This window comes from Hyla sarda, chromosome 3, assembly GCF_029499605.1.
Source record: "Hyla sarda isolate aHylSar1 chromosome 3, aHylSar1.hap1, whole genome shotgun sequence".
Classification (NCBI taxonomy): Eukaryota; Metazoa; Chordata; class Amphibia; order Anura; family Hylidae; genus Hyla; species Hyla sarda.
Window position 1 is genome coordinate 48,810,590 of NC_079191.1, and position 10,789 is coordinate 48,821,378.

Genomic DNA, 10,789 nt, shown 5'->3' on the forward strand with positions numbered 1-10,789 from the left:
ATCTCATATCTATCTATCTATCATCTATCTATCTCATATCTATCTATCTCTCATATCTATCTATCTCTCATATCTATCTATCTCTCATATCTATCTATCTCTCATATCTATCTATCTCTCTCTCATATCTATCTATCTCTCATATCTATCTATCTCTCATATCTATCTCTCTCTCATATCTATCTATCTCTCATATCTATCTATCTCTCATATCTATCTATCTCTCATATCTATCTCTCTCTCATATCTATCTCTCTCTCATATCTATCTATCTCTCATATCTATCTATCTCTCATATCTATCTATCTCTCATATCTATCTATCTCTCATATCTATCTATCTCTCATATCTATCTATCTCTCATATCTATCTATCTCTCATATCTATCTATCTCTCATATCTATCTATCTCATATCTATCTATCTATCATCTATCTATCTCATATCTATCTATCTCATATCTATCTATCTCTCATATCTATCTATCTCTCATATCTATCTATCTCTCATATCTATCTATCTCTCATATCTATCTATCTCTCTCTCATATCTATCTATCTCTCATATCTATCTCTCTCTCATATCTATCTCTCTCTCATATCTATCTATCTCTCATATCTATCTATCTCTCATATCTATCTATCTCTCATATCTATCTATCTCTCATATCTATCTATCTCTCATATCTATCTCTCTCTCATATCTATCTATCTCTCATATCTATCTATCTCTCATATCTATCTATCTCTCATATCTATCTATCTCTCATATCTATCTATCTCTCATATCTATCTATCTCTCATATCTATCTATCTCTCATATCTATCTATCTCATATCTATCTATCTATCATCTATCTATCTCATATCTATCTATCTCTCATATCTATCTATCTCTCATATCTATCTATCTCTCATATCTATCTATCTCTCATATCTATCTATCTCTCTCTCATATCTATCTATCTCTCATATCTATCTCTCTCTCATATCTATCTATCTCTCATATCTATCTATCTCTCATATCTATCTATCTCTCATATCTATCTATCTCTCATATCTATCTATCTCTCATATCTATCTATCTATCTCTCATATCTATCTATCTCTCATATCTATCTATCTCTCATATCTATCTATCTCTCTCTCATATCTATCTATCTCTCATATCTATCTATCTCTCATATCTATCTATCTCTCATATCTATCTATCTCTCATATCTATCTATCTCTCATATCTATCTATCTCTCTCTCATATCTATCTATCTCTCATATCTATCTATCTCTCTCTCATATCTATCTATCTCTCATATCTATCTATCTCTCATATCTATCTATCTCTCATATCTATCTATCTCTCATATCTATCTATCTATCATCTATCTATCTCATATCTATCTATCTCTCATATCTATCTATCTCTCATATCTATCTATCTCTCATATCTATCTATCTCTCATATCTATCTATCTCTCTCTCATATCTATCTATCTCTCATATCTATCTATCTCTCATATCTATCTATCTCTCATATCTATCTATCTCTCATATCTATCTATCTCTCATATCTATCTATCTATCTCTCATATCTATCTATCTCTCATATCTATCTATCTCTCTCTCATATCTATCTATCTCTCATATCTATCTATCTCTCATATCTATCTATCTCTCATATCTATCTATCTCTCATATCTATCTATCTCTCATATCTATCTATCTCTCTCTCATATCTATCTATCTCTCATATCTATCTATCTCTCATATCTATCTATCTCTCATATCTATCTATCTCTCATATCTATCTATCTCTCATATCTATCTATCTCTCATATCTATCTATCTCTCATATCTATCTATCTCTCATATCTATCTATCTATCTCTCATATCTATCTATCTCTCATATCTATCTATCTCTCTCTCATATCTATCTATCTCTCATATCTATCTATCTCTCATATCTATCTATCTCTCATATCTATCTATCTCTCATATCTATCTATCTCTCATATCTATCTATCTCTCTCTCATATCTATCTATCTCTCATATCTATCTATCTCTCATATCTATCTATCTCTCATATCTATCTATCTCTCATATCTATCTATCTCTCATATCTATCTATCTCTCATATCTATCTATCTCTCATATCTATCTATCTCATATCTATCTATCTATCATCTATCTATCTCATATCTATCTATCTCTCATATCTATCTATCTCTCATATCTATCTATCTCTCATATCTATCTATCTCTCATATCTATCTATCTCTCTCTCATATCTATCTCTCTCTCATATCTATCTATCTCTCATATCTATCTATCTCTCATATCTATCTATCTCTCATATCTATCTATCTCTCATATCTATCTATCTCTCATATCTATCTATCTCTCATATCTATCTATCTCTCATATCTATCTATCTCTCATATCTATCTATCTCTCATATCTATCTATCTCTCATATCTATCTATCTCTCATATCTATCTATCTCTCATATCTATCTATCTCTCATATCTATCTATCTCTCATATCTATCTATCTCTCATATCTATCTATCTCTCTCTATCTCATATCTATCTCTCTCTATCTCATATCTATCTCTATCTATCTCTATCTATCTCTATCTATCTCTATCTATCTCATATCTATCTCTATCTATCTCATATCTATCTCTCTCTTTATCTCATATCTAGCTATCTCTCTCTCTCTCTCATATCTATCTATCTATCCATCCATCCAGGGGTCAAGTCCTGGAAAAAAAAGTGAGGGAACTGATCCAAGATTTCCACTCATGTGCTGGTTCTGCAGGACTCCTGATAATGGGAATGGTGTTCCTGCTGTGAAAAAAGTGCAGGAACTCAGTTCCCATGCATTCCTGCAGGACTTGAGCCCTGTATCTATCAGTTTATCTCTTATTTCTCTCTCGTATCCATCCCATCGAGTATGAACCCCTTGCTATAGATTGTAAGCTCATCAGCCCCAACACTTGTGATTTTGTAAAACTACAAGTCCCAGCATGCCCTGACAGCCTCTGATGGACAGTGTATCCCGAGAGCTGCTCCTTTTCCCATAGCTGGAGGAATACAGGTCGTACATGACCCCTCTAGAGGTTGGTGACCATTGAGACGCAGACTAATCTACTGTCCTGTCCATCTCATGGATATGAACCCTATATGAATAATACTTAGTGTCTTTAATAGACAGGCGGGGGGGGGGCAGGTGTGCCTGCCGGTCAGTACTGTGCTCAGTAAGCTGGTAAATCATTGTCTGTGATAAGCCGCCCGGAGTCGGGCTCGGATGTGAGTCGCTTGCATTTAGGAACGCCATGTTGATGCAGGTTATCTGAGGACGTGGGGAAGTGCGCGGCTCACAAACCTACAAGGCCGTGCTGCACACTCCTCTCTTAAAGGGGTCACCCCATGAAGCAAAGTTGGTAAAAATCAGATGACTAGCGCATACATATATATGTAAAGGAGGACACATGTTTTATATGTTAAATAATACCCCCCCCCCCCCCATAGATTTAATCACTTCCTGGTTTCCTCTTTGAGCACTGACTCTGCTGTTGCCAGGCAACAGAGCACATGCTTTCCCACAATCCTTCTTGCTTATATGTGCAATGGGGGCCAACTGTGCCATTACCTTCAGGAGTTGCAATTGAACTGAGCATGTGTGACCACCTTAAAGGGGCTGTGCAACGAAAAGTAACTTGTCACCTATTCACAGGATAGGGGAGAAGTGTTAGATAGTGGGGGTCCGACCGCTTGGAGCTTGTGCTGGGGTCGGCAAACGCTCCATTTATTCTCCGTAGAGACCCTAGTGCTGTACTGTGGCATCGCCGGCGCTCCCATAGAAATGAATGGAGCGCATGCCAACCCCAGCACACGCTTATCTCAGAGAGTCGGGGCCCGTTCAGGAGATCGCGGGGGGTCCCAGCAGTCAGGGCCCCCCATGATTAGACACTGATCTCCTATCCTGTGAATAGGGGATAAGCTACTTTTTTTCTGCACAACCCCTTTAATGGGTCATAATGAAGTGCAACAGTTATCAAAACAAAGCGGGATTATTATCCTTATACCTCTCAAACAGGACACTTTCAGTAATTATATATGAAATAGTTGGATTGATAATATATTTTGAGATATCTTAAATGACACCACTGGATACAGAATGTGTCACTTCCTTTTTTCTCACTATTTTGTCATGTATGGCCATTCCGTCTATTATATATGCTGACCTTACAGACTATGGGATGCAGAATGGGTGTTGTCCTCCTCTCCAGTGTGGGTGCACCAGATGACCAGGGTGACGTCATGTTGTAAATGTATCATAAATGTTTACAGCTTTATAAGAAAAAACTCATTTACAGCAATAACCTCATAAATGCACACTTAGTTTTTACGAGGTTGACTTTCGACGACAACACAAGTTGCACTGACAAATAGTAACACGTCATCCGCATGTTCCAAATAAAATGTCATCTGTACCAATGATAAGCCCATACAAGCTTAACGGGGTATTCCGCCCTTAGACATCTTATCCGCTATCCAAAGGATAGGGGATAAGGTGTCTGATTGCGGGGGTCCCGCCTCTGGGGACCCCTGCGATCTCCCTGCTGCACCCGGCGTTCGTTTAGAGCGTCATGTGCAGCAGCGGAGGCTCGTGACATCACAGTCACGCCTGATCATGATGTCTTGGCCACACCCCCTCAATGCAAGTCTATGGGAGGGGGCGTGACGGCCTCTCATAGACTTGCATTGAGGGGGCGTGGCCGTAATGTCACAAGCGGGGCGTGACCGTGACATCACAAGCCTCCACCCCGCATTGCCAGTCATCCGGATGTCTGGGGTGCCACAGCAGAGATCACGGGGGTCGTGATCAGACATCTTATCCCCTATGGATAGGGGATAGGATGTCTAGGGGCAGAGTTCCCCTATACCCTAACTGGGTTTTTCCTATCCTGTGGATAGTAGATAAAACCTTTAAACCTAAACAGATGGGGGGGGGGTTCAAATTTAATTTTGGTTGAGCTATGGGTTGTAGAGCCTCCAAGAGTTCAGGTGCATTGTAGGATATTGTCACTCTTATGGTACCCAACCAAAATTGGATGAACCTGACACCTATTTCAGCAGGACTGGGCAACCATCTTATGGGTGTAGGGGCTGCCGGCTGCTTCATGACAGAAGAGAAGGATCAGGCAGGTTCCTGCTCAAGTTAGGTAGAGGTGTCTGGCATCAGCCTATTCCCCCATTGAGAAGACATACATGGTTGACCCCATGTGTAGAAGAAGGAATAGCAGTCAGGTGGTAGCTCTTGAAGGTATATGGTGAACTTCATATGTATAGTTGGGTGTGTGCTATAATTATTGTGTGATATTCTGTGTAGGTTGACTTCATGGACATCTGTGAGTCCATACTGGAAAGGAAGAGACATGACAGTGAAAGGTCCTCGTGTAGCACTTTGGAGCAGAATGACTTTGAAGCTGTTGAGGCTTTGGTCTGTATGAGCTCATGGGGCCAACGAAGCCAGAAGGGCGACACGCTGAAGATGCGGCCATTGACTCCTGCCTCCGACTCTTCCGATTTCATCATGCAGTGTGAATCGTCCCCATCCATGACCAAGGATTTCCACTCTTTATCCACACTGGTAAGAAGCTGATATATACATACTGTTTTTAATACATTGGCTTCCCCCATGATGCACCAAGCTGGGGGTCCACTGGTTGCGGACCACTGAGCTACAGATGTGTAGAACCTCAGCTCTAATGGTTTTGTTTAGTAAACAGCAACAAGGAATCGGGATCTTCACATTTCCCATCATTAGTGTTGGCAGATGCTATTGTTTATGGAAAGTCTTTACTATAGTAACTTCCCTAAAGAGTTAAAACCCAGGAGCCTTATGTAATTGAGATGCTTGAAGCCTGGGTTTTCTCTTGCTTGCTGAGCCTGTAGTCATTTTGACCATAGTTCATAGCATTTGGTATACTCTAGGGCTCGTAGCCTTGCGTATAACAGTAATGCAATTATTTATGGCCTGGAAAAATCCCAGGAGCCAAATAGTCAATGTGCTTAGGAAATCAGTAGTGAAGCTTTACTTTTGAGTTGATTTACATTGATTTCTATGTTCATGCTGCTGGCCACTAAAAATTTCAAGTTGGCTCCTCAGGGGCATGACTGGTTCCAAAAGTCTAGAATACTTTGTCCTTTCCAAAACTATCTCCTTAGACTCTAAAAACCTACCTTTAAGTTAAAGGGCCAGTCATTGCTGGTTAATCTAGACCGCAAGGGCCATAGCAGGATATATTGAGCCTTAAAGGGGTACTCCGCTGCTCAGCATTTGGAACAAACTGTTCCGAACGCTTAAGCCAGCACCGGGAGCTCGTGATATCATAGCCCTGCCCCCTCATTGCAAGTCTATGGGAGGGGGCGTGACGGCTGTCACGCCCCCTCCCATAGACTTGCAATGAGGGGGCGCGGCGTGACGTCATGATGGGGCGGGGCTATGATGTCACGAGCTCCCGGCTCCAGCGTTCGGAACAGTTTGTTCCAAACGCAGAGCAGTGGAGTACCCCTTTAAAGTGTTTGATCGTGGGAAGTCGGACCTCTGCGACTCCTGCGATCTCCAGAACAGAGCCCTAAATCTTCCAGCTGCATGGAGTGGTGTGTTGACACGCTCTCCAAGCACTGTCTATAAGAGCGCCAGAGATACCCGAGTGCAGCACTCGTGTATCTCTAGCTCTCCCATAGAGAATGCTTGGAGCGTGTACCTACACAACACTCTAAATTGGTCACCCACATCAGAAAAGGTTTTGGCCAAAACTGCCAATTTTAGCCAGGCCAGCTGACCATGTAATGTTTATGGCAGCCTCCTGACATTACAGAAGAATGGCCCATATTGGATTTGATTCCTACGTCTAGCAACAGCTTTCCCACCTTGCCCCAGTTAGAACACATGTATGCTTGGCTTACCTGAGCGACTGAGAAATGGGGCGAATTGGGAGAGAAAGAGCTGTCGGCCAACTATATTAGGTGGTGTGTGTCCAACTATTGTGCCAAATAATCTTTGCAGTTGGCTGTAATATACTTGGAAAAAGTAACTCAGTAAGTAGCGTGTCCAGCCTCTTGGGTACATGACCTGCTATGAACTTGGCTACAGCTAAAGGTTCTCCTGTATTTGTACCAGTAGTAGAAATGTGTTTGTAATTAGGTTGCAATTCCACAGTTTCCAAAATGCTGACATCACACATTACCTGACCTCTCCCGTGATTTATTTTCCAGTGCATGACTCCTCCACACAGTCCAGAATTTGCTGAACCTTGCACCACACTCCCTCCTGTCTCCCAAGTGACCTATTCCAAACCGGTGACGGTAACCTCAAGCAGTTCCCCTTGTTTGGTGTCATCTTCAACTGTGTCAAAGCCGTTTGCTTCAGGGATCCACAGCCTGCGGTCTTCTCAAGAGTTGGGGACTTCTTTCAAGCTTCAGGCATGCAGGGCGATGGCCACAAGCGTCATACGTCACACAGCGGACACCTCCCCCTTTCATCACGTTCCCCAACCTCTTGTGAGAGTAAATGCCCCAGCTCTTGATGGCTTGTCCCATAAGAGGTGTAAAGCCAAACATTCCAAGCTCACCAAAGAGACAGACGCCCATGAAGATGGGTCACAAAGTTCCTCACCATGGCACCTTCCTCCTCAGACTGATAAGCTTTGTCCAAACACAGAAATTGGTAGCCAGCGAGTAGCTCAGACAGACAAGCCAGTGAAATGTGAAAACGAACACTTTATAGAGACCAACCCCTTAGCTTCTGTTCCCGGTTCGAACCCACCCGTCCTTTGCCAGATGATTCCAGTCAATGCTCAAACCAGTGTTCTCTCCGCTTTCCTCAAGCCTTCTCCACAACCAGTGTGCAATACCGTCAAACCAATCCTACCCCAGACCACACCGCTCTCGCAACCAGTCCTGATGGGCGCATCCATGTCTCAGGGGACCGTTATGTTCGTCCTTCCTCAAGCACCAGTTTCGCAGCCATCTGCACAATGTCCGCAGACTCTGACAGTCGGGAGCACAAAGTTACTTCCTCTCGCCCCGGCCCCTGTGTTTATAACTTCAGGCCAATGCAGCCCCCCACAAGTGGACTTCTCTCGAAGACGCAACTATGTGTGCAGTTTCACCGGCTGTAAAAAGACTTACTTTAAAAGTTCCCATCTCAAAGCACACCTCCGAACCCACACAGGTGAGCCACGTACTTCACTTTCTTCATGACTATGTCAAGATCTATAACGTGTCCTCTATAGCTTGGGGCATAAATGTATGTACTGTAACCAGAAAGCTTGACCACTGCCTTACCTAGATCAGGGAATTCTCCCAATAGGTAGATGTCCCTGAGGTGTAATCCCCTACTGTCAGACATTTATGGCATAACCTGATGTATACAGAAACTGAAAAATATCATGGAGGGTCGGTGGTGCCCCTGAGACTTTTGTTGGTTCTGTATTATGGCCTCAAACAACAGGGACCATTACACAATCTTATGACCGAAAATCCAGTTCAATTTGGCCACTTCACCATTTAGGCCGGGTTCAAACTGAGGAATCTACGGATGGGATTTTTGCTGATGATCCGGCTGTCAGCACTAGGACTGCGCAGACTGCATTACCATCCACATACAGTGGTCCCTCAACATACGATGGTAATCCGTTCCAAATGGACCATCGTTTGTTGAAACCATCGTATGCTGAGGGATCCGTGCAATGTGAAGTATAGGACTGTGGTCTTCAACCTGCGGACCTCCAGATGTTGCAAAACTACAACTCCCAGCATGCCCGGACAGCCAACGGCTGTCCGGGCATGCTGGGAGTTGTAGTTTTGCAACATCTGGAGGTCCGCAGGTTGAAGACCACCGTTATACTCACGTGTCCCCACCGCTCCGGACCGTCACCGATGCCCTTGATGTCGCCCTCCATCGCTGTCGCCGCGTCCCCGGGGTGTCCCCGACGCTCCGGCAAGGCCTCTGCTTCCTCGGCATCCGCACTCTCCGTCGCCGCCATCACGTTGCTACACACACGCTGCTCCTATTAGATGACGGGATGGCGTGCGCAGTGACATGATGACGACGATGGAGAGCGCCGACGATGCAGCGGATCCCGAAGAGGACACGCCGGAGCCCCGAGGACAGGTAAGTGATCGTCAGCGGACCACACGGGGCACCGTAAACAGCTATCCGGTGGCAGCTGAAGCAGTCTGTGCTGCCGGATAGCCGTTTATGCGATGGCCCCGACATACAAAAGCATCGTATGTTGATGCTGCCTCTGAGAGGCCATCGCATGTTGAAATGATCGTATGTCGGGGCCATCGTAGGTCGGGGGGGTCACTGTATACGGCAATGCATTTCTAAGAAGATATTTCAGGAGAAACGCTCAGAAATGCATTGCGTGATCCATGCACTGCCCACGGGATCTCTGGGGGGGGGGGGGGGGGGGGGATTTGGTCCGGAGATTCCACAGTGTGATCCCGGCCTTAAACTAGAGATCTAGTTTATGACTTGTGTACATGACGGGTGTGTTTTTTTTTTTTTTATTGTTGCCTAAAAGATGCCTTTATCTTGCAGGTGAAAAACCTTTCAGCTGTAACTGGGAAGGATGCGATAAAAAATTTGCCAGATCAGATGAACTTTCCCGACACCGTCGAACGCACACGGGGGAGAAGAAGTTTGCCTGCACCGTGTGTGATCGCCGGTTCATGCGCAGCGATCACCTGACCAAGCACGCCCGGCGGCACATGACCACCAGGAAGATGCCCGCTTGGCAGGCAGAGGTTGGAATATTAAACAGACTAACCATGTCAGATCAGTCGAGAAGCACTGTGCCCCCGCTTGGCATGCTGGTCTCAATGTCTTCGCCAGTGTAAGAAGGGACTGAACAAATTTCCACCTGTTTTACCTTCAGGCACCAGAGACTCGACACACAAGACACTCCCTTCTTTATGGTTGATTTTTATCCAATCCTCCTTTTGCAGTTTTCCAGTTTATTCACTTTGATGCAAGTTTCTATGAATCTTCCTTACCAGCCTTTTACATAGGAAAATAAATCCTATTATTGTGGCAATAAGCATGAAAGGCACATGTGTATGATTCTGAGCAGACCAATCTTTTTCACATTTATTTCAAACAAAAAAAAAAAATTAGTCGAGTTTTTGACATTTTTTTTTTCCTGCCTTTGGTTTGCCATATAGGATGTACACATTTGCGGTGAGCGTTGTCGGCTCGTACAGGTATAAGGCACTTTTGATATGACGGAGCATTGGATACCAACATGGCGTTCTCTGCTTGGCATATCAGAATGTGTGAATTTTTCTATGTAACATCTGGACAATCTTAAAAAAAAAAAAAAAATTCCTTTTCGAACAGTCTGTTGTTTACAGTTTGCACTGTAGTTGGCATTGTCCACTTCCATTGAGATAGGCTTAAATTGCATCTATTGGATTGAGTCGTTTGTAGGATAAACCAATGTGCTTAAAGGGGTATTCCAGGAAAAAACTTTTTTTTAATATATATATATCAACTGGCTCCAGAAAGTTAAACAGATTTGTAAATGACTTCTATTAAAAAATCTTAATCCTTCCAATAATTATCAGCTGCTGAAGTTGAGTTGTTCTTTTCTGTCTGACAACAGTGCTCTCTGCTGACATCTCTGTCTGTCTCGGGAACTGCACAGAGTAGAAGAGGTTTGCTATGGGGATTTGCTTCTACTCTGGACAGTTGCTGAGACAGGTGTCATCAG

At 43.3% G+C, this 10,789-nt stretch overlaps 1 protein-coding gene across 8 annotated transcripts in view; it reads left to right on the forward strand.

Annotated features, from left to right (window-relative positions):
- The window catches only part of KLF11 (KLF transcription factor 11), an 83,662-nt gene extending 73,080 nt beyond the window's left edge, over nt 1–10,582 (forward strand). The window contains exons 1-4 of one of the 8 annotated variants that reach the window (XM_056564171.1): nt 3,031–3,118; nt 5,395–5,655; nt 7,287–8,244; nt 9,619–10,582. In XM_056564171.1, the coding sequence (XP_056420146.1) occupies nt 3,104–3,118; nt 5,395–5,655; nt 7,287–8,244; nt 9,619–9,917 (1,533 nt within the window). In that variant the 5' untranslated portion in view covers nt 3,031–3,103 and the 3' untranslated portion in view covers nt 9,918–10,582. Of the gene's footprint in view, nt 1–3,030; nt 3,119–3,247; nt 3,309–3,351; nt 3,443–3,619; nt 3,714–5,058; nt 5,313–5,394; nt 5,656–7,286; nt 8,245–9,618 lie in introns of those variants that run through there. The other 7 variants (XM_056564174.1, XM_056564173.1, XM_056564175.1 and 4 more) reach the window with 7 other exon arrangements.
- Nucleotides 10,583–10,789: the final 207 nt, after the last annotated feature.